General features: G+C 48.6%; 1 protein-coding gene across 2 annotated transcripts in view; it reads right to left on the reverse strand.

The window, feature by feature from the left end:
• LOC138492234 (uncharacterized) overlaps positions 1-24,303 on the reverse strand; it is a 765,255-nt gene that overhangs the window by 602,242 nt on the left and 138,710 nt on the right. For both annotated transcript variants that reach the window (XM_069619271.1, XM_069619270.1), the window contains one exon: positions 8,337-8,535. In XM_069619271.1, coding sequence (XP_069475372.1) covers positions 8,337-8,535 — 199 coding nt within the window. The remainder of the gene's footprint in view (positions 1-8,336; positions 8,536-24,303) is intronic.

Here is a 24,303-nt window from a genome sequence, read left to right on the forward strand (position 1 = left end):
GGCGTAACCATCAGAGCAAAAACATCAGTGTCAAAAGGGGCAGTGGAGGCACCCAAGGGGGCTCTCAGCATGCTGAAAACCTGAAAAGCTAAACTACAACAGAAGTTCCAAAGAGCGATTTAAAGCCATATCAACAGTTGCAATGTACACACACACACACACACACACACACACATCTTGAGTCCTAGTGAAAGCACACGATGAGAGCAGGCCTTTTATTCCCTGAACCCCGTGGGGCAGTTGACACTGTTGGCAAGAGGGAAAGGCGTGCCTCAAAAAGAGATTATACAGATTAAATAATAGCAGAACCTGAGCTTCCACAACCAACTCTCTAAAAAAATGAAAACCAACAAGCTTTTAGTCTCAGCTTCGCCTACAAATGATAAGCAGGAAAACAGCTAAAACCAGTATGATCCCCCACCCATCAACAAGATGTTGAGAATGTGACCCACACAGGCTATGAAGCCAGCACCAACCAGTTCCAGGCCAAAAAGCCTTTGCAGAGCACTGTCTCCTACATTTAAGTTAAATATGCCAGGTCATGTCCTTGGCTCATTTATTCCAAAACGTGGCCTCCACCCTGAATGGTATTGCCCATGCCAAATCTGTTTCAATGAAAAGGATCTTTACCTCTCATCCCAAGAACCTTTAACATTCATTAACTTTCATCCTGAAACTATCACCCCCCTGCAACAATCTAAATAATTGTTTACCCTTGCTCCAAACAAATTCTTTGTCACCTTTTGTAAAATGGCCTTTTCTTTAAATCTACTTAATTTAACGTCTAGGCACTTTTACAAATCCTGGTATACTGTTCATTCTGATGCTGCATGATATTATTATTATTTAATTCTTGTAGCGTGCAGCATGCCCATAGGCCTCAGGGTGCACAAAAAACATAAAAAGGCAAGACAGGGCAGACAAGATTCAAAACCAGGGAGGAGTTGCTGCATATTAAGACATATTTATGTAACAGCGCCTCAATGCCCCTGGGCTGTGTGAGCGCTCATATTAAATGCAAATAAATAAAATAAATAAAAATAAATAGGCTGCATATTTACAGAGAAATGTATTCTAGAGTTTTTAGTGACCCATGCACAGTAGATTGTAGTATCTACAATATGTCATTCACTTATATAAATTCCTTTAGGGGAAGATTATGTTAGTCACTTAAGAATACTGTGTGGCGGCAATATTTGTTACCGCAATAGAGATTCCCGTGCAGTAGATGCATAAGGCAACGTTCTAGTCGCTGTTTTAGACATCAACGTGAAGCGGATCACGTGATCATGACATCCGCATGCACGTATATAAACACGTGATACAATGAACCAAGCGTGAGTAGACCGGAAACGAGTGGACTTCTCGATTGGTGGATACAATCACTCCTGAGACACTAGAACAGATACATTTAGAAGGCTTCAAGTACCTGTAAGAAATCACAAGGTAAGCTATAGAATAGCCTAGTTCAGTTGCATTTAGGCTCTTATCTTTGAACAGAGGAGATAAAAGGGGCACTATTCGTTGGGCTGTTAGGAAGAAAAGGACAGAGGTGATCCTTCTACCAGATTGCTTCTGGTCAATCCTCATAGTTTTATGCAATTCTAATATCCCTTGGATTCCCAGAGATATAATCTGACTAATACGCGGGATCTATCGCGAGGACAGGATACTGGATAAAGGGGTATTGGGACTTTTAAAGATCTGAGAGGATGGACTCCAAGGGATATAAGAATCACATAAAACTATTAGGATTGACCAGAAGCAATCTGGTAGAAGGATCAAGGTCCGCAGAGGATAAAAGGGACAATAGAACTGTACACAAACTAATCTCTAGGATTCGCACTGAAGTACATGTGAATGAGTGAAAGGAAATTAACTAAATAAATACTCCATAAAGAAACTATTCCAGATTAATCATAAGTGATAACATCAATAGGGAAGCTGACTCTATTAAGAAGTTGCCTTGAAAACAACCCCAGGTCGAAACACACGTCGGCTGTGACAGAGTGCAGCATTAAAACAGAATCACACATTTGTTGAGTGCAAGATATCATTATTTCTTGAAACACAAATGAAAGACTGTTAAACAATCATTGTCATAGCGCTGTTTGTCAGCAGCCATTTTGTTGAATGGTACAGGGTGGGATTGTCCAGGGACCGCAGCTGTCTTCCCGATATGTGAGGCTTTAAGCGATCCTTGAGGTATTTTGGGCTTGCGTGGGTCTGGCATTTAAAGGATAGAGTGAAAAATCTTATGAGTAATCCGATGTTTGATTGGAAGCCAATGCAGTTTCCTTCTAGCATCAGAGACATGAGTCCATCTTGACAGATCATGAATAGCGCGAACTGTGTCATTTTGTGCAACCTGTAGTGAGTGAAGATTGGCATGCGTAGTACCAGCCAGAAGGCTGTTACAATAGTCCAACCTGGAGTTTACTAGCACTGTGGCTAGCAGAAAACAGTTTCTGACTGAAATGAATTAACGAATATGATTCATCAGCTTGGTAGTATAGCCACAAGAAGATCGAATGTGTGAAACATGAGTCTTAATAGTATGTTCTGTGTTGACAAATATGCCTAGCGTCTCACATTCTTGGAGACGTTGATGTCGCTGCCAGTGATACAGCAGCTGCAATAGGCTGGATCTAGTTTCTTAAGTTGTGGGCCTGATGCTACGATCAGGAGCTCAGTCTTATCACTATTTACGGCTAGTGAATTATCAGCCATCCACATCTGAACTGCATCATAGATTTTATTAATGGCAGCTGAGTCCTGTATGTAGTTTCCACTAAGCTCAAGGATGACCTGGGCGTCATCTGCATAGTTGGTGTACTGCACACCCAGGTCATCCAATAAAATAAGTAGGGACCTGATGTAAATGTTGAAGAGTGTCAGAGAGATGCACGATCCCTGAGGGACACCCCATGTTTTTATGATAGGGAAGGAACTAGCCTCACCAACTGCCCCTCTAGCCATACGTGACCCAAGAAACTAGGCGATCCATTGCCCCAACAGGTCGGAACAGTGGGCCAGGTCCCCGAGTCTTGAGACTAAAAGGAAATGATCCACCAGGTCAAAGGCCGCAGAGAGATCCAGGAGCATCAGCAGGGTGGGGTGACCCACGATCCACTATACTGGCCAAGGTAGATTTGTGATTCAGCATAGCGGTTTCTGTCCCATGCTGAGCTCGGAAGCCTGACTGGCGTGCACCCAAGATGTTCTGTTCTTCAATATAGCCCTGTAGCTGCAAATGAGTAACCATGCCCATGATCTTAAGAAGAAAAGGCACATTTGTAATAGGCCAATATTTTTGGCCACCAATGGATCAGAGTTGCTTTTCCTAAGATGAGGCATGAACCAGGCCTCCTTAAGGGATGATGGAACCAGGTCTTCACTAAAAGAGAGATTAACGAGTTTGGTTATCGAAGGTCCCAAAAGCTTGAGTGAACCTCTTAAAGTATCAACAGGGCAGCTATCTCCCAGGCAGGATGTGGGTTTCATCACAAGGGTGACCTTGTGAATTTCCACCTCAGAACAATGGGTACTGCCTATTTATTGCAATTTCTGATGTTTTACCCCTCCCCTGAAGATTTGCCTATCCTGATGCTCACTCTGCTGTTTGCCTAATCTCATGTTTTCCCTGTTGGCTGGCTACACTGATGCTCCATCACCACGATCACCACGACCACAATGAGGATGTGCTGCCTAGCTCTGTATCTCCCTTTGTGATGCGTGCTTAATCATCCTGTAAAGACTAGTGCCTTGCTGTACCCTGCCCGCTTTTACCTTCAGCATTTTATATATTCCAATCTCCTCATTTGTAAGCCTATAATACTGTTTTTACTACCATGTACAAGCAAGGCTGACAAGCTGAAAGTGTTAAATAAAATGTTTTATAACTATTTTAGAAGCACTAAAGGCCAGTTGAAAGTGCATGTGCATAAAAACGTGTTTTGTCAAATGTACCTAGCTAGGTAGATACAAAGGCACCTGTCGAAGTTTTTTTTTTATTTGTATTTAAAAGAATGGTAGATTTGATCGAATTTCAGCTAAAAGAAAATTTCAAACAGCCGAAAATGTCAATCAAAACCACCATTTAATATGATTACAGTGAACAAGAGCGCCGGGGGTCCCCTGCACTCTTGTTCATTACAACCGCAGCGACCTAATAAGAAGGTTGTAGAAAAAAAGGACCCTGTGGTGCCGGTTCTCATGCACGTAAGTGAAGGGAACCGGCGTCGCAAAGGGATGGCAGAGTCGGCGGCACACAGCCAAGTGTGCCGCCCAAAGGTAAGTAAGGGTGTGGGGGGAGCGGGTTGCAAAAAAATGCAGTACAATAACTTTAATTTCTTTCTACCTCTGGCATTTCTAATTCGGACAATTCATGGTAAACCACAAAGGTGGAGGAAGCGGACAATTATGGATTAATAAAGGAGATGTGAGTAGGTGGTGGGTGTCCGGACAATGTTCAATTTGAGTCTCCTTGGACCATTCATTACTCCAATATACGATGGCTTTGATCAAGACATGAAGTGACCACTGGGGCAAAGGCAAGGCTCCAGTCCCTAAGCACATATCGTATGCAAGGGTGTACATTTTGAAGGAGGGAGATGATAGTGTCAAGACCAAGAAGGGGCTGCTATGTGCAAAGTGACATTTTAAGACAGAAGCGCGAGCGCACACACCCTCCAAGAAATAGGCGAACATTTCCTACATCTGGGGATATTCATATAACCACTGCTGCCGCCAAGTAAAGGGTCCATGTGGCAAAGGCGATGCCACTGGGGCCTTATTCTCAGCCTGTGTCACTGCATACCATTGGAGAGAAAGTATCTGAAGCATCCAGGGTGTTGCCGAGGACTTGAGAGCAATGTTCCCTCTAAGCTGTGCGCATGTGCGCTTGCCCAGCTTCCTTCTGGGTGCCGCTCAGAAGAATTTTAGCAGCGCACACAGACAATTCCTACCTATTCAAATAAGATTTAATAAGGCACAATCCACAGCAGGTACCTTAGATTTGTTTTCTCTCAAAATGAAGCTAAATTATACAAACTATTCTTGATACTCTGGTGTAACCTATTGACATTGCCCTACTATGCAAGCTTGGCCTTAAAAACCTAAAAACTCTAAACATAGAATACACCCACACGAGGTTAAAAATGAATATGAAAAAGTGGCTCCATGAACAGAAGATATAACTAAGATATACCTGCACACATCAACTAAATGTTCTTCCCTCCCCACCCAGGATTCTATGCTTGAATCTACCACACTTATACCGTATGACTCCAACTCCGCCCCAGGCCACAATCAGATGTTACCAGACAACCTTGACTCTGCCTACGTTAGCTCAGCAAAAGATTACAGACTTAGATACAAGTCTTGGTTTATGTTATAATATGAATGACTTTGAAGCACACACATTTCTGTTACTCATGTTGCCTTAGTAAAAGCATTCCCACATTATGTCACCCGAGTGTCGGCTCAAATATCGGGTACTGACTCTAAGTAAGCAGGCTACTAGGATATTTAACCTCATCCCAATGCTTCCTATTCTTTGTACATATGTCACACAAGCTCTTTGAAGAGTTCCCTTTGCAAGTTAACGCATTGGAAAACTCAAATATTAATTGTTGCCAATATTACCCTATGATTGGGGAGCAACAGCTGCTGAGGACTTTTCAATATGTTCATGGGTTTGCATTTATTTCTTCTAGCATCCCCATGCATCTTGTTCAATGATTTTCAGAAGAGGGGTCCACAGTTTTGGAAGAAGGTACTCAATATGTTGTAACTGTGAGCATTACTGTAATTGACTCAAAGGGAAAATATATGTGATTTTCTTCAACGAGCGCCAGAAGAAACCTTGTTGATTTTTGTCTAACCTGTGGTGATCAAGGGTGGGAAAAACTATAGGCTGTATTATGTGCCCTGTAATTTCGCTTCCTATATCAGGGTTACAATCAGGGCTCCAATACGATTTTACTCCATATTTGGAATCAACATTTTTTTTTTTTCAGGGAGTAAGAAAGTAATTGGCTTTGCCATTACGGATATTTCATGCTTATTGAAATATTTTCTTTCCCCTTCAAATTCCTCTTGGGATCATGCAGTAATATTATTAAAGTTCCTACCAATGACACTGCTCTGATGGTCACTGATTAGAAAATAGATTAGTGGAACTTTGTGGGTATAAGCAGGGGGTAGATTCCTATATGTTCATGTTTTCCGTTTTTGTTGGGTACATTGCCCTGTTTTTAATAAAAAATAGTATATGCCTCCTAGCTGTAAGGCTGGTTTTGACTAAATGTCACAATTCACAGAACAACATCATAATGTGGATAGTAAGCAGCTGCCCAGGAATTCAGATCATCATATTCTGTGGTGCAGTTATTTTGATGCAATTATCATCCTTACATAGATTATGAGGCATTTTCTCCTGGCCCTTGAATTACTCAATTAAAGTGTCACATGAACTCCTATTGGCATGTTTTCTGACACATTCCTTTCAGTGGCAATTATTCCATTTGCAAACATTGCATAATGTCCGAATTTGTTGACAACCGCATCAGTGATTAGCAATACTTGTTTTTTGTAATAAACATGCGATTTTTTTCCCCAATGGCATTAAACACTTTCTGCATTGTCTCTGAGTAGTGTTGACAAATGATAGACACAACTAAACATATTGTTTATCCTGAGCATGCAAAGCTTTTTTGTGCATACACGTTTTTCTCTATGTGCAGGAGTACTTTTGGTAGGTACTATGGCATATCTTGAAGTCTTGGACTGGTTAATGAGCTCTCCTTATAATCACATACAAATATTTGATTTTGTAGCCTATGTTTGGAAAAAGAGTTGTAAGATGCTCCTTTTACAACTGATATGTAAAGAAGTGGTTGGGAAGGGGAAATCTCCTTCCAAACTCTTCAGAGATGGTAGCTCACTAACTACGCAAGCTCACAAAGTGGCTTACATCGTTATTCAGTTGCGCACATGGAAAATAATGTGCGCACAACGGCTAATCATTTCCGCACTTAGAGAAAAATAATTAGAGGGAACATTGCTTGAGAGGCCTGTGGTTGGTGACACAATAAGATCAGTGTAGAGTTGTGTCAAAGGAGGTGAACAGATCCACTAGATGAGCAGCAGTAGTTATCCTAAGGCCGCCATCACAAGGTTGCCATCTCAGACAGTACCCTTGGCACATTCGGTGCCATGACTTGAAGGTAAACCTGGGTGCCCTGGATGACTATTTGGACGATTGAACACCTGGCTAAGAGGTGAAAGATGTGTAATCAGGCAGGGTCAAGAGAATGGAGGTCATTACAACCTTGGAGGTAGCCATGCTGCTATTTGCTGCATGGCTACACCCATTCCGGGTACCGGGTCCCTGGAATGGGGAAATACCGGGCCATTCCGACCTTGGAGGGCCCGGTATTTCCCCATTCCAGGAACCCATCCCCATTCCCATTGGAGCCCCCATAGGGCTCAATGGGAATGGGGAGCATGCCAACAACGGGCCCGTTAATAAAGGGCCCGTTGTTAGCATGCTGGACCGCTCACGGGACCCGCTAAACCAGGCGTCCGTAGCGGGTCCCGCTCGCGGAACTCGTAATGAGGCGGTAGGGGGTTAACGGGGCCGGCAGCTTACCCTACCACCAGGGTTGTAATGACCCCCAATGTGTCTTGAGTTGGGTTTTCCAGTGACAGAAGATTCCTGTAACCTTATTTCCTTTCCCTATCCTTTCTGTCTTTTCTCCACCAACTCTCTCACCACCTTCTCACTTGCTCTCCTTTTCTTGCTTGTTTGTCTCCACCCTCTCCCTTCCCCACTTTCCTCGCGCGTCAAATGATGCAGCACGCACATATTGGTGATTGAGACATGAACCCAACTGCAACAAACCCATGAAAACTCACAGGCTTTTCGTGGTTTGAATGAAACCAAACAGATTGAAGTGGTGTGTAATGCAGGGATGGGATCAGCATGGAGGCTTGGCCCCCACTCTCTTGAAGGACAAAAACGAAGGAAGAGACATTTCCCGGCTCAGCAGTAAATAAAACTAGAGCGGAAGAAAGCTGCCCTCCCAGGAGGCGCAGACATGGCCCATTCATCGCTTTGTAATGAAAGCTGGATTAGCAAGCACAGGTTCGCCCCCGTACTGCATACTAACACTGCAGCGCAGCCAGTTTTATTTATAGCATCTAGAGCAAGCCTGCAGCTTCTCCCAAGGGCTGATGCGCACTCCCTGGCTATTCCAAGGCACGCTCACACATTACGCTCGCTGCCCCCTTGCCCACACCACTGAGCTGCCTTTTCTTCTCAAGCAACTCACCTGCAAAGTCTAGGCCCTTGTCCACGTGCTTGACTCGGTAGTGCGCCCGTAGAATGACCGCGTCCTGATAGGCCTCACAGACGCTACAGAAAGGACAGTGCATGTGCTGGCCCTTGGCATTGGAGCCACAGTGTTCATCCTGACACAAGGCTGGGTTATAGGTGTGCTCTGTCCCTTTAATGCGCACAGACGGGTGAGCCTAAGGGAAGAAAAAAGCACCACAGTTAGTTAGATTATACTAGCTATGGCAACGCAGAAATGAGCCTGCAGCCAACCCATGCTAACCATATAATTAAGACAGAAAGCACACGCACGAGCAGGCTGACACTTTAGGGCAATGTCTGCCTGAACATTTCTTATGAAACCAAGCCCAACCTCAAGATGTGACTGGGACATAAAACAGGTCTGAGCTCCAGTCAGGTATCCCATACTATTCTACTTTTCGGACACAAACGCGTTTGTGGTCACATTATTTTTATAATTTGTGGCAAATTGTACTTGAGCAGCTGGTGTTCTTGCTTTATGATGCTCTTACCCAATGTGCATTTAAATATCCAGCTAAGTGGTGATAAAAACTGGCACACACTAGCACTTTGGAAATTGCCCTATAACCACACAGGCCAATCTAAGCCTGCCCACTATCCCGTCTCTGACAGGATGTTTGTGCACTCCTCTGCCAGAGGGATTCTTTGGAACAATGATAACAACTCGGCACTCATGTCGCGGTATTACTTCATAAGGGCACTCGCCAGAAGTACCTGTTAGGCTGAGAAAATACTTTTTTTCAGGCCGTCAAATGATTTCCCTGTTGATCATGCCTTCTGCAAATGCTTTCTTTATTTAATGGGTAACTATAACCTGGCATTCGTTAGACAGTTTTCATTTAAAGACCCCAATGCAATCTTTCCATTTCCCAAACACCGCCCCTATTCTAGAAATCAATTAGAAGCTTGTGTGTAATTTTTGCTGTCAGGGAAACGAACCATCAAGCACCAAGTCTACTCTAATGTATTTAAGTCCCTTGCCATTACTTGTGCATTCATTTCTTGGTCCCACATGCAAAGATGCCACTTGAGCGTGACATCTCCCATAAAATGATGTTCACACTCCAAAATGATTCTTAAGGCTTTTAATATGAATCAGGACACTCCATTCCCCAACAAATATTTAGACAACCAGAAAGAATAAGATGCACAATGACCAAACATGGTGTGGATACAACCACCAAAGTATAGACAAACTAAATAAAGCACATTCTCCTGAATTGGCAGTTTTTAGGTGCACTTCTTGATCACATGCCCTGATGACCACAACCTGCATTACCAATCATCAATACCATCAACTGTTTTTCTTCAGATGCCACCACCTCAATGAAACCAGACCTTCTGGTGACATGAATACTTAAACCGTTTCTCTTGGTTTTCATCACTGCTCACAACTACCACTTTGGAAGCCTGTTACATTTCAGAGTCCCTCCAAATAAAGTACTTGAGTTAGTTGTAAAAAGGGGTCATTCTTATTTCTTGGTTCCAGGTGACTGGTACTTAGTTATTTAAGTAGATTAAAACATGAAGAAACCCTTTTCAGCCAGGTAACTCCAAACTGGCCTTCTCAGAATGTTAGGGCGTTCACCACTGTGGCAGGGGGTGGACATGGCTGGTAGGCCCAAAAAAAGTGACGGCCTCGGCGAGGGCTGATGCCCGTTACTGGCCATGTCTGCTGGGATGAAAGCCATTTGCACCTTTATACGGGGTGCAAATAGTTTCTTTATTTTTTCACCTGAAGCAAGCAACTCCAATTTCCAGAGGAAAAAACAAAAAACAAAAAAAAGATGGCCGCCGCCATAGAGAAAAGGAACTAAGTCCCTTTGCCATTTCTATGGTGGCGGAGAGGAGCGCTACGATTGGAGCGCAAAGCTTCGTTCCAGCACGTAAGTGGGGAGGGTAGAGGTATGTTTTGTTTTTGGAGTACGGGGGGTGGTGTTGCCACCCAAAATAAAATATTTTAAAAAAGATGCCACCACCCAGAGAAGGGCCTCAACTGGCTGTAAACAGCGGGCAGAGCATGTGTACCCACTGTTCCAGCCACCTGATTGGCTAATCGCACTTCCCGGGGTGCAAATAACCCATAACCTACACCAAACATTCCAATTACCTGCAGATCCAGGCTAGGATGTAATCTACATTCTATCAGCATTCTTTTGTTTTACCAGCATTCATTCAGCCCAGCAATAGACAGAATACAACATGTCTCCATTAGTTGGATTACAACAACACACACTAACTATGACACAGGACAAAATACAACCAAATCCTTCCTTATTTGTTATTATTCAGCAGTGAACTAAATTGGCACTGTCTAGGCCTACTTTAATCATCTTCCTGGGACAAAGAACATGGGTTTTTAAAAATGTCCTGGGATCCCACACCATGTCCCAAACTGAATCTGCAACATCTACCCAACTCCTTGATTTTTAAAATTATACCACTTGTACAATGTGTGATGTTCCTGAACCCTCAACTTAACATCCTCATCATTTACCTTCATACGACTAGAAGCCTTCAAACAGGTCATACATAACCTTGAATCAGACACCTTTCCTCTCATCATTATTGTTAAGGCAGTTTTTGTACAAACCCCTTTTGAGGGCTCTTCAACCACTAACCTTATTTATTTATTCATGTTTTAATTGATTTTATTGTTTAAAGCGCAGACCTAGCTCGGGAGCAGTGGTGTGCTAAACAGAGTGCGGGTAGTCAGGGTTTGGGCTGGCATCTTTTAACAGTAGCGAGAGTACTGTGAGTTGAGGTATGTGCGTCGGTATGTGCATCCATTGGAATTAGTTCTTGGTCAGGTGTTGTTGAAAAAGCCATGTTTTGAGAGAGTTGCAAAACTGGAGAATTTAGGGGGCATTCCAAGCCAACACTGGGATCGAGTTCCACAGGGTGAGTGTGTGACAAGAGAAGGATTGTTTGTGCGTCCTCTCCTTGCTGACAAGTTGTGATTCAAGCTGGTTAGTCCATTTGCTGTGTGACAAACGTCTGCCACCAGGTGTGTGGAGCTTAGCCACCAGGTGTGCTGGTCTGCTACTCGTGACTGCATTGTAGATGATACATGCAGTCATGAACAGTATCCTGACCTGGAGAGGAAGCCAATGCAGGTCGCATAGGACGGGGGAGATTTAGTCCAATTTCCATGCAGCCATAAAAATGTGTGCTGCAGCGTGGTGGACTGCTTTTAGGGGAGCCAAGTGAGCAGCTGGGAGCCCCATCAGGAATGCTTTTCCCCCATCGATTTGCGAGACCACAAGGGCCTGCACTACGGTCCGGAAGTCCAGCGGTGGGATGAAGGGTTTGATTTTGTAAAGGGTGGAGATTTGGATGCAGTCTGTTTGGGCCTTCTTGGATCGTGTTTCTGGAAAGAAAGGATGGAACAAGTTACTTACCTGTAACTGTTGTTCTCCAGCATGGGTCTGGCATGGATTCACATGCTCATGAATATTCCCCGGCCTGACGACGGGGAATATTCATGAGCATGTGAATCCATGCCAGACCCCATGCTGGAGAAGCTGTCAATGGTGAAACATAAGGATTTCGCTGAGTCTGAGAGTTGTGGATCAAATCCTTCTATGTGTATATCATTGAGCCATTGTTAGACAAGTTTCTGTTTAGTTGGCGGACCGATGAGGATAAACTCAGTCTTGGATGGGTTTAGTTTGAGGTAGGCAGTCAACAACCAGGACTCGATGATGCCTAGTTAATTGCTAGGTAATTGAAGAGATGAGTGATGTCCTGCACACTATTTACTCTTATGTACAACTGAGTATCATCCACGTTCTGGTGGATGGGTATATTGGGATCTTTGAGGATACTGCCCAGAGGCTCCATTTAAAGGTTAAAAAGGATTGATGAGAGGATGGAGTCCCGGGGGACTCTGTAGGAGACCTTGAGTTGGTTAGAGCACAACATGTTCATCTGGACAGCTTGATGTCTGCCGAGAGGTAGGAGGGTAAACCAATTCAGGACAATCCCAGAGAATCCCATCTTGTCAGCAAGAAGGGAGAGGAGGATGCTGTGGTCGATGCTGTTGAATGTCAAGGAGGACAAAGAGGCATGAGCCGTCCTGATCCATGATTTGGAGGGCATCAACCACCACCCGTATGGTGGCTATCTCAATGCTACACTTGGGGTGGAACCCTGACTGATAGTCATTTAGGAGGTGAAGTTGTTCGATTCTGGGGAGTAGCTGTGTAATGACTACTTTTTCTAAGATTCTGCCGATAAACAGAAGGTTCGTAATGGTCCGGTAGTGGCCCAGGCTGTCTGGATTTAGGATTGTTTTTTTCAAAAGAGGTCATGTTAGACCAGTCTTGAGGATGTCTGGTAATTAACCTTCTGTGAGAGAGGCTTTAATGATGCTGAGGTGTGCGTTGAGAGCTGGGTCAATCAATTGTTTAATGATGGAGGCCGGGATGATATTGTCTGAGTAAGAAGTAGGTTTGAAGGAGACAATCCTTTTTAGGAGATCCAGAGGAGAGAATTTGGTTCATAAGGGCAGTGTGCATGCAGAGGTAACGTGGAGCTAATGCTGGTGGTCTCTCAGATCTTGACAATTTTTATGATGAATAAATGTGTTGTTTCTGTCACAATTTTCCTGAGTTCCTGGTACCTCAGGGCGGGTGTGGGTATGGTACAATGCTTTACTACTACAAAGAGGGCTCTGCTCCTGTTAGAGGCTGCCGCAATGGTGGTGGAGTAGTAATCAGTTTTGTCCTCAATAATCAGAATCCTATGGTTGGTGTGGAGAGATTTGAGGTTGGTGAGGTCTACAGGGTTACAGTTTTTTCACCACCATTTCTCTAGGGCTCTGATTGAGCGTTATTCAGAGGCGAGCTCAGGAGTGTACCAAGGGGCAGATGGTTTGGTTTTAGCAGGGCTGGTTCTTAGGGGGGGGTATGAGTATCCACCAGTTTCATAGCAGAGTTGTTGAATAATTCAAGAAGGCCTTAGGCATTTCATGTTTTGGGGAGACCTGCAAAGTTTGCTGATCTCTCATTGACAGGGAAGGTTTTGTATGAACGGCATAGAGTGAGGGGACATTTACCATGACCTTTGTGGGCCATAGTCAAGTGGGTGCCCAATAGTGGGATGGCAGCATTGTCAGACCAGTCGAGTGGGATAGGGTCTGCGCAGGTGAAGAGGGTGGATTATGTGAAGACTAAGGGCCTCATCATGAGTTTGGCGGTAACCCTTAAATGCTCCCGTAGCGATATTACTGCTGCATTTAAGGGTCCGCCAAATCACGGGTTTGGCAGATTTCCCCCCAGCTAACAGCCGCCGGCCGAAAGGAACAAGTTACTTACCTGTAATTGTTGTTCTCCAGCATGGGTCTGGCATGGATTCACATGCTCATGAATATTCCCCGTCGTCAGGCTGGGAATCCGCGGTAAAGAAAAATCAGTATCAGTTTCGTTTCTGATCTGTCTTTCGTAGTAGTAACCAATCACTGATCTCTGCGTCATACTGACCACAGCCAATGACTGCCATCTCCCTAAGCCCCGCCTCTGGCAGCCATCTTCAGATTTGGTAGCACGTGAAGAGGCAGTATGACCAAGTGAAGAGCCGCAGAGGGGGAGGCGGGAGGGTTTGCATGTGAATCCATGCCAGACCCATGCTGGAGAACAACAGTTACAGGTAAGTAACTTGTTCCTTCTCCAGCATGGGGTCTGGCATGGATTCACATGCTCATGAATAAAAGAATACATAGCAGTACACACATGCACAACCACGGGAGGTGGCAAAGGCTCAACATTAAGCATTACATCAAAACTCAACAGTAAGCAATTCTTACCTCCTCAACAGGCTCACCTTAGGCGAACAGGTTGCGCAGCACTGCTTGGCCGACCCTGGACTCCTCCCTGGATCCCGATCGAAGCAGTAGAATTTCGTGAAGGTGTGCGTCGAACTCCACGTAGCAGCCCTGCAGATGTCCAGCAAGGGCACACCAGATAGGAACGCCGTGGTAGCTGCGATCGCTCTGGTGGAATGGGCTCTCGGACGGCCAGGCAGCGGTCGGTTTGCCAACCGATGGCAGTACATGATAGAGCCTTCCCCTGATTGACAGGTCCAAAGTTCACAAAAAGTTGTGACGTCTTCCGAAAACACTTTGTGCGGTCCACGTAGAACTTCAGCGCTCTAGCCACATCCAGCAAGTGCAAAGTCCTTTCAGCCGGCGACGAAGGCAACGGGAAGAAAACAGGCAACACCAAGGGTTCGTTGAGGTGGAAGTCCGACGGCACCTTGGGCATGAAGGAGTGGTGCGTCCTGAGCACTACCCTCATGTCGTGAAAAGTCAAGTACGGGGGCTTGCAGGAAAGGGCCTGATCTCTCCCGCCCGTCATGCAGAGGTGATGGCCACAAGAAACGCTGTTTTCCACGACAAGAACTTCAACGGAGCCGAGTGCAGAGGCTCGAACGGAGGTCCCATGAGCTTGGTCAGCACCACGTTAAGCTCCCACGCCGGGGCCGGGGCCTTCACCGGCGGGAACGATCTGAACAGTCCCTTCATAAATTCTTTCACTAAACGATGAGACCACAAAGACGACCGTCCCGTGGTTCTGGTGTATCGGGAGATCACAGCAAGATGAATCTTGACGGAAGCGTGCGCCAGTCCAGCCTTGGCCAGCGTCAGCAGGTACGGCAGTACTTGAGAAGCCGTAATCTGTAGAGGGTTAATCTTCTGTGCGTGGCACCAGACAGAGAACCTCTTCTATTTGTGTCCGTAGCATTTAAGAGTTGAGGACGCCCTGGCCTTTGCAAGAACCTCTCTGCAGTCGGCCGGTATGTCGTAACCTCCAAACTCTAACGCTGCAGGAGCCAGGCCTGCAAGTTCAGCGACTTCGGGTCGTGATGGAGGATGGCGCCTCCTTCCCTGGAGAGAAGATCCGCGTCCACTGGCAGTTTGATTGACGGGGACGCTGACAAGTCCAGAACGTCCGGGAACCATATCGGCCTCGGCCACGCAGGTGCGACGAGGATCATCCTGCACCGTGACCTCTTGAGCTGGTTGATGAGCCGGATCAGCAGCGGCAATGGAGGGAACGCATATAGGAACAGGCCCTCCCAGGGGAACGAGAAAGCATCGCCCATGCTCCTCGGCTGGGGAAACCTGCTGGCGAACCTCCGGCACTTGGAGTTCGTCGCCGTCGTGAACAGGTCGATCTGGGGTGTGCCCCACCGTCGGAAGAGGCGGTCCACTAGATCCTGTCGTAGTTCCCACTCGTGGCACGAGCGCAGCTCTCTGCTGAGCGAGTCGGCGATGGTGTTTTTTATTCCTGCCAGATGAAACGGCACCAGAAACATCCCTTGGGCGATGACCCAATGCCACAGATCCTGTAACTCCTTGGACAGGGCTGGGGATCTGGTACCGCCCTGCTTCCTGATGTAGAACATGGTGGTGGTGTTGTCGGTGAAGATCCTCACCACCTTGCCCTTGAGGGACGTAAGAAAGGACCTGAGGGCCCAAAACACTGCACGGAGTTCCAGGACGTTGATATCGAGGGACCTCTCTGCCGGCAGCCAAAGACCCCTCGCGTGCAGGTTCTCGGTGTGCGCTCCCCACCCCTCCAGGGAGGCATCTGTGGTCACTGTCTTCTGGTGGCCCAAGGTCTGGAAGTCCATGCCCGCCGTCAGATGCGCGCGGGTGCCCCACCACCGGATCGCTCGTCGGAAACTCTCGTCGAGTGTGATCCTCTCCTCGAAGCTGCCCGTCGTCTGGATCCAGCACGCGTCCAGGAACTCCTGCAACGGGCGCATCCGGAGCCTGCACAGGCGGATGAGATAAATGCAAGAAGACATCATTCCGAGGAGGGACTTGATGGACCTCACCCTGGCCGCGTCCGCAACCAGCATCCGCTGCACCTTGCCCAAGATGGCCCTCGTCCTTTCCTCCGACGGAGAGGCCAGAAGCGACACTGTGTTGAGCTTCGCTCCCAGAAACAGTGCGTCTTGCGCGGGCACCAGGTGGGACTTGGCGTAGTTTATGGAGAATCCCAGGTCCGTGAGTAGTTGGACAGTCCTTGCCGTGTGCTCCACGGCAAGCTCCTTCGTCTTTGCTCGGATGAGCCAGTCGTCCAGGTAGCGGTAGACGTGGATCCCCTCTAGGCGCAGCCGCGCCGCCACCGGTGCGAGGCACTTGGTGAACACCCTGGGTGCCGACCTCAATCCGAAGGGAAGGGCTCTGAACTGGTAGTGACGCCCTTGGACCACGAATCTGAGAAACTTTCGGTGTCCCTTTAGGATGGGGATATGGAAGAAGGCATCCTCCAAATCCAACGACAACAGGAAATCGCCCTCCTCCAGTTGACCCAGGACGTGTTGGAGGGTGACCATCCGGAACTTCTGTGCCTTGATGAATTTGTTCAGTCGTCGTAGGTCCAGGATGGGATGCCATCCTCCCGTCTTCTTCTTCACGAGGAGGTATCTTGAGTAAACTCCGGAGCCCCGAAGCCTCTTTGGGATGAGCTTGATGGCGCTCTTCCTGAGCATCGCCCTTACCTCCAAGAGAAGTTGAGGGACGTGATGTTCCTTCCTGGCCACAGGGGGACGCGCGGGCACCTCTTTAGAAACTCGAGCGCGTGACCCTGAGACAGGGCGTCCAGCACCCAACGGTCGGTGGAGATGGACTCCCACACGCTGACGAAGCTCGCCAGCCGGCCTCCCACCCGGGTGCTTCGGTGGGGGCCCGACCCCACGGCCGGTTCAGTCCTGCTTCGACGAGGCTTTGCCGCCTTGTCCTCCTTGGCGACGACGCCGGGGTCCGCCCGACTTGCCTCGTCCCCTGTAGGCTTCCTTTGACGACGAACGGGCCGCTTGACGATAGGTGGAAAATCCGCCGCTGGAACCTTTGGAGGCACCCTGTTTGCCTCCGCCGCTCCGAAAGGGCGGCCGTCGTTGCTGGAGAACACCAAGAGCCCGGGCCGTCTCCGTGTCCGCCTTGATGGCTTGTAGGGAATCGTCCACTGTTTTCCCAAACAGGTTGCTCCCGTCGAACGGCATGTCCAAAACACTGGTCTGCACGTCCTGACGGAAGTCAGTAGCCTTGAGCCATCCACGCCGCCTAAGGCACACGCCGTTGCCCAACTGGCGAAATGCAGTGTCAGCGATGTCCGTCGCTATCGTAATGGCGTGGTCCGACGCCACTTCTCCTTCCTGCTGTCACGCCACATTGGAGACTGGGGTCCGCCGCGCCCGCTCGTCCCTTCACCTCCTGGCGAGTCTACCCGCGCTTCCGCGCTTGGGGGCTCGCCAGAGGGAGAGCGTTGGGTGTCGGGGCCGGAGGGCTACGGCGCATGCGGGGAAGACCTCTGTCTCGGTTCCGCGCATGCGCCGTGGACTGGGCTCAAGCCCTAGGAAGGGCTTGCCTTCCAGGACTCGCTTTGGATACGCCGGCGCCCGGAGCTGAAGCGGCTTGCGTTCCAAGCCTCACAGGCGCCGCCGACCCATAAAAGGAGCCGCAGTTCGAGGCAAGCCGCGTCTCAACACGGTTTGCTTCGTTCTGCGAGCTTCCTACCTGGGCTGCCTGCCACTCACCTGAGCCCGCTCTGGGCTGCCTGCTACCTTACCTGAATTCCTCCCTGGGCCAGCAGTCTACCTTACCTGAATTCCTCCCTGGGCCTGCAGTCTACCTTACCTGAATTCCTCCCTGGGTCTGCAGTCTACCTTACCTGAGTTCCTCCCTGGGGCTGCCTGCTCTGGGCTGCCTGCTACTTTTACCTGAATTCCTCCCTGGGTCTGCAGTCTACCTTACCTGAGTTCCTCCCTGGGGCTGCCTGCTACCTTACCTGAATTCCTCCCTGGGCCTGCAGCATATCTTACCAGAATTTCTCCCTGGGCCTGCCAGCTTACCTTACCTGAATTTCTCCCTGGGCCTGCTAGCTTACCTTACCTGGGTTCTCCCTGGGCCTGCCAGTTTACCTTACCTGGGTTCTCCCTAGGCTGCCAGCTTATCTTACCTGGGATCTCCCTGGGCCTGCCAGCTTACCTTACCTGGGTTCTCCCTGGGCCTGCCAGCTTACCATACTTGGGTTCCCCTGGCTCTGCCAGCAACTTACCAGAATAAAACTCAGGATTTGCCGGCATACTTTTACCTGCACCTCCCTGGGTCTGCCAGCATACACTGACCAACATCCCCAGCAATTGCTGCCCTAGAGTCACCCTTCGGGCTCCTTCAGTTAGATCTCCTGCTCAGCCTTGGTTCCTTCCTTTCCTGTCCGGCCTTACCCTCTTCATCCGTTCCTGTGGACCAAGAATATACCTGCCACGCCGGAATCTTAGACCTCCGCTTCAGTTCACGTACTTTGGACTTTATTCCAACGGACTCCATCCCAGCCCGTGATCTGCAACAAGACCGTAGCCTCTCCTGCCTGTGCTTGCACAGTCCCTTCGTCACGTTAATCAGGAGAGTGCTTTCCGTGACATTGGGAATCGGCCCATCTTCCACCCAGTATCAGTTTTTGGGTGGCGGAGAGGCTGGTCTCTCGAGCCACAAGCTCATCTTTCGACTGGATACAGACTGGCGACCTCGGCAAGATCAAAGACCAAGAAACCAGGTACGCAGCCCTCTCGTGCTTCCCAACTTGACAAATTGAGACGCCTGCCTTCAGACATGGAGATGGAGGATTCGCAAGACCTGCGGAACGAGTTACAAGCACTCAGGGCTCAGATGGCCGCCATGTGTCAGGAGAATCAGATGCTACGTCAAATGATAACCCAAGGAGCGATGAGTACTTCACAGGCGGAGGGTTCTTTGGCTCATACAACACCAATCAAGTTTGATGGAGACCCTAGACGGGTGTCGGAGTTTTGTAACCACTGCCGAATTCATTTTCTTTTCAGATCGACTCATTTCAACAATGATAAGGCCAAGATCGGGTACATCTTGGGGAACCTAACTGGGAATGCCTTAGCCTGGGTAACTCCTTTTGTGGTTTCAAACAGTCCTATTTTGAATGACTTCGCAGCCTTTGAAAAGGCATTCCTGGAGGTGTTCCAAATGCCAAATCTGGCCTCTGCTGCACAGAATCAACTGATGGACTTCAAACAGGGAAGCACTGACATCATAACCTATATCAGCCGCTTCCGACTATTAGCAACCGATTCTCAGTGGCCTGAGATCACGCAGAAGACCCTGTTTCGTCGAGGCTTGAGAGAGGAGTACAAGGACGAGTTACTCCATATCGCTGAACCAGAGAGTCTCCAACATATGGTTGATCAGGTGCTCCGCATTGACCAGAGGCTAGCCGAGCGGAAAGCAGAAAGACGCCGGCTCGAAAGAAACAATCCCAGAATGACCAGTTTACCCGCCGGATCATTCGGTCCTACTGAATCAGGATCAGAGTCAATGCAGTTGGGAGCCATGAGAGGTCCATTGTCTGAGGAAGAGAAGAAACGGAGAAGAACATTACGCCTATGTCTTTATTGTGGAGCTGCCGGGCATTATCTGGGTACGTGTCCTTTACGACCACAGAAGAAGAAGGCGGGAAACTAAAAGACCTGTCGTGTAATGGAAGGGCAGCGACAGGTCATATTCCATCTTCAGACCTTTCCACATTTTGTTCTATACTTCTTCCCATGCAACCTGCGGTTTTACAGACCTTGAAAATCCAAATTAAGTTGCCTGATAAGAATCTGGAAGTGTTTGGGCTGTTGGACAGCGGAGCTTCTGGTAATTACATTGACGAGACTTTTGCTTCCAGTCACAAGATTCCGCTCTTGTCTAGACTCACCGCACTACCAGTAGAGGTCATTGACGGGACACCTTTGTCCTCCGGGCCTGTCCGACAGTTTACTGTGGGTCTAATCCTCCAGATCGCCGGTCATTCTGAGGAACTCGCCTTGGATGTTATCAAGTCTCCTACCTATAAGGTGGTCCTGGGGTTACCTTGGCTACAACACCATAACCCGGTTATAGACTGGAGAACACAGACTTTGACCTTTTCCTCCTCAGTTTGCGCCCAGAAATGCAAATTATCAGCTCCTACCCAGTTTTTCCCCAACCGCTCTGGAAACATATGGCAGTGGGGTCCGTCTTTGTGCCACTTCTCTGATCCCGCCGGAGTACGCTGACTTTGAACAGGTATTCTCTGAACCAGGCGACATACCTCTTCCGCCACACCGTTCATTCGACTGCTCCATCGAGTTGTTACCGGACTGTGTCATTCCTCATGGGAAACTGTATGCTTTAACCCGGGATGAAAGACAAGTACTGCAGGATTACTTGTCAGATTGCTTGCAGAAAGGATACATCGTTCCGTCCAAGTCGCCCGCAGGATTTCCCTTGTTTTTTGTGAAGAAGAAGGAAGGCACCTTGAGACCCTGTGTGGATTACTGGCAACTAAATGACATAACTGCAAGGGACCGTTATCCATTACCATTGATTCGCAGTATCCTAGAAACTTTACACACAGCTCGGATCTTCACCAAACTGGACTTACGCGGGGCCTACCACTTGGTCTGCATTAGGAGTGGAGATGAATGGAAAAAAACGGCTTTCAAGACACCTTTTGGGCATTATGAATATAGAGTTATGCCATTCGGTCTATGCAATGCCCCCGCTATCTTCCAACGGTTTATGGATAACACCTTTGGTGATCTAATTGGTTTGTCAGTTTGGGTGTATTTGGATGATATCCTGGTTTTCTCCAAATCCTTTGAAGAGCATGTGGAACAAGTTCGGGAGGTCCTTCGCCGGTTGTCCTGTAATCATCTATTTGCAAAGGCGGAAAAATGCTGCTTTCATCAGCCTAGTATCGAGTTTTTAGGATTTGTGATTAACCAGGATGGGATAGAGATGGATCCTAAGAAGGTGCAATCAATACAAGAGTGGAAACCACCCCACGACGTGAAATCTTTTCAACACTTTCTGGGATTTTCCAATTTCTACAGGCGCTTTATTCCACAGTTTTCTCAGATCTCAGCGCCCCTTACCAGGCTGACCAGTAGTAAAGTGGTTTTCAAGTGGGATTCCTCTGCTTCTCAGGCTTTTGACACCTTGAAGTCAGCTTTTATGGCAGCCCCGATTCTGCATCATCCACAAGATGATCTACCCTACATTGTGGAGGCCGACGCTTCCAACTTCGCTGTTGGAGCTGTTCTCCTACAGAAAGATCCAGCAACGTCAGTAGAACATCCAGTAGCCTATTTCTCTCGCAAATTGATTCCCAGCGAGAGAAACTACGCGGTTATTGAAAAGGAACTGTTGGCTATTAAGACCGCTTTTGAGGAATGGAGACATCATCTACTCGGAGCTCGTTTTTCAGTGGAAGTTCGGACTGATCATCGCAATTTGCAGTACCTACGCTCCTTGCAATGTCGAACGCCTCGTCAAGCCAGGTGGGCCTTCTTTTTCTCTCCGTTTGTGTTTCATGTCACTTACGTTCCGGGAACCTCCAACCTGAAAGCAGATGCTCTCTCCCGGTCCCTGGAGAAAAAGGTAGAGACGGCCTGTCCGAATCAGCCACTGATTTCCCCTCAGCATTTTCTACTGACTTTGTCACCTCACCTTGAGTCAATCGCTGACGCCACCCGGACGGATCCTGAAAGGTCGGCCCTTCTTAGACGTCGGTCAGTGTACGAACATGATGGGCTCTTATTTTTCCGGAAACGGCTGTACATTCCTAAGGGAACAATCCGAGAAAGCATATTGCATGGATTTCACGATTCGGAGGACATCAAGGAATGAGAGCTACTCGAGAATTGATATCCCGACAGTTTTGGTGGCCTGGATGGGCTACCGAAGTTCAGAAATACGTCGAAAGTTGTCCTGTTTGTGCCCAGTGCAAGATTCCGAGAAGACGGCCGTTGGGATTGCTGGTACCTACTGAAGTGGCACCCTACCCGTGGCATACCATCGCCACGGACTTCATTGTGGATCTGCCCCCTTCCGAAGGATTTACCTGCATAATTGTTGTTGTGGATGGTTTCACCAAATTAGCTCATTTCATTCCATTTAACAAGATTCCTACGGCGACCCAAATGGCTTCTGCGTTTCTGCATGACATCTATCGGTTACATGGCCTTCCGGAAAAGATAATTTCAGACCGTGGCTCCCAGTTCATCTCTTCTTTTTGGAGTAAGGTGTGTGGCCATCTAGGAATTCGTAGAGCTCTAAGCTCGGGTTATCACCCACAGACCAATGGGCTCACCGAAAGGACTAATCAGACGTTGGAGGAGTACCTCCGCTGTTTTGCTAACGCTACTCAGTCCAACTGGAAGGCTGGGTTAGACCTTGCTGAAGTATCCTATAACAATACTGTTCATGCCTCCATTGGGGTCAGTCCATTCTTCTGCTCAACTGGCCAACATCCCAAAGTGCTGCCCTTCCATCCCGTACCCACCAGTACTGTTCCATCTGCTGATGCCCTGGTCTCAAGCATCCAACAGCAACAGGAGTTGGCACGCAAGATCCTGAGAGAAACCAAGGATCGGATGAAGGCTCAGGCGGACAGGAAGAGGAGTGTGGAACCAGATTTACAAGTCGGGGACAAGGTTTGGTTATCCTCTAGGAACCTGCCGCTTCGCAATTTGCCTACCAAACTGGCTCCCCGTTATTTAGGTCCATTCACTATTACCAAGCGGCTGTCCTCAGTAGCATTCCGTCTCCAGTTACCCCCCACTTGGCATGTACACCCAGTTTTCCATATCTCCTTGTTGAAACCTTATGTTGTCGATACCTACGGCCGCTCCTGCACTCGCCCAACCTCAGTCATTGTGCACGGTGTCCCGGAATTTGAGGTTCAAGAGATCTGCGATGCTCGTTATCGCAGGGGGGTGCTCCACTATTTGGTGGATTGGAAAGGGTACCCAGCTTGTGATCGTACTTGGGAACCACATCAACATGTTCACGCTCCCCGCTTGGTGCGTGAGTTCTATAGACAATTTCCTTGGAAACCCGGGGCCCCGGGCCTTCCTGGGAGGGGGCATAGTGTCACGCCACATTGGAGACTGGGGTCCGCCGCGCCCGCTCGTCCCTTCACCTCCTGGCGAGTCTACCCGCGCTCCCGCGCTTGGGGGCTCGCCAGAGGGAGAGCGTTGGGTGTCGGGGCCGGAGGGCTACGGCGCATGCGCGGAAGACCTCTGTCTTGGTTCCGCGCATGCGCCGTGGACTGGGCTCGAGCCCTAGGAAGGGCTTGCCTTCCAGGACTCGCTTTGGATACGCCGGCGCCCGGAGGTGAAGCGGCTTGCGTTCCAAGCCTCACGGGCGCCGGCGACCCATAAAAGGAGCCGCAGTTCGAGGCAAGCCGCGTCTCAACGCGGTTTGCTTCGTTCTGCGAGCTTCCTACCTGGGCTGCCTGACACTCACCTGAGCCCGCTCTGGGCTGCCTGCTACGTTACCTGAATTCCTCCCTGGGCCTGCAGTCTACCTTACCTGAATACCTCCCTGGGTCTGCAGTCTACCTTACCTGAGTTCCTCCCTGGGGCTGCCTGCTCTGGGCTGCCTGCTACTTTTACCTGAATTCCTCCCTGGGTCTGCAGTCTACCTTACCTGAGTTCCTCCCTGGGGCTGCCTGCTACCTTACCTGAATTCCTCTCTGGGCCTGCAGCATATCTTACCAGAATTTCTCCCTGGGCCTGCCAGCTTACCTTACCTGAATTTCTCCCTGGGCCTGCTAGCTTACCTTACCTGGGTTCTCCCTGGGCCTGCCAGCTTACCTTACCTGGGTTCTCCCTGGGCTGCCAGCTTATTTTACCTGGGATCTCCCTGGGCCTGCCAGCTTACCTTACCTGGGTTCTCCCTGGGCCTGCCAGCTTACCATACGTGGGTTCCCCTGGCTCTGCCAGCAACTTACCAGAATAAAACTCAGGATTTGCCGGCATACTTTTACCTGGACCTCCCTGGGTCTGTCAGCATACACTGACCAAGGTCCCCAGCAATTTCTGCCCTAGAGTCACCGTTCGGGCTCCTTCAG

This window comes from Ambystoma mexicanum, chromosome 10, assembly GCF_040938575.1.
Source record: "Ambystoma mexicanum isolate Mex_15411 chromosome 10, UKY_AmexF1_1, whole genome shotgun sequence".
Lineage (NCBI taxonomy): Eukaryota > Metazoa > Chordata > Amphibia > Caudata > Ambystomatidae > Ambystoma > Ambystoma mexicanum.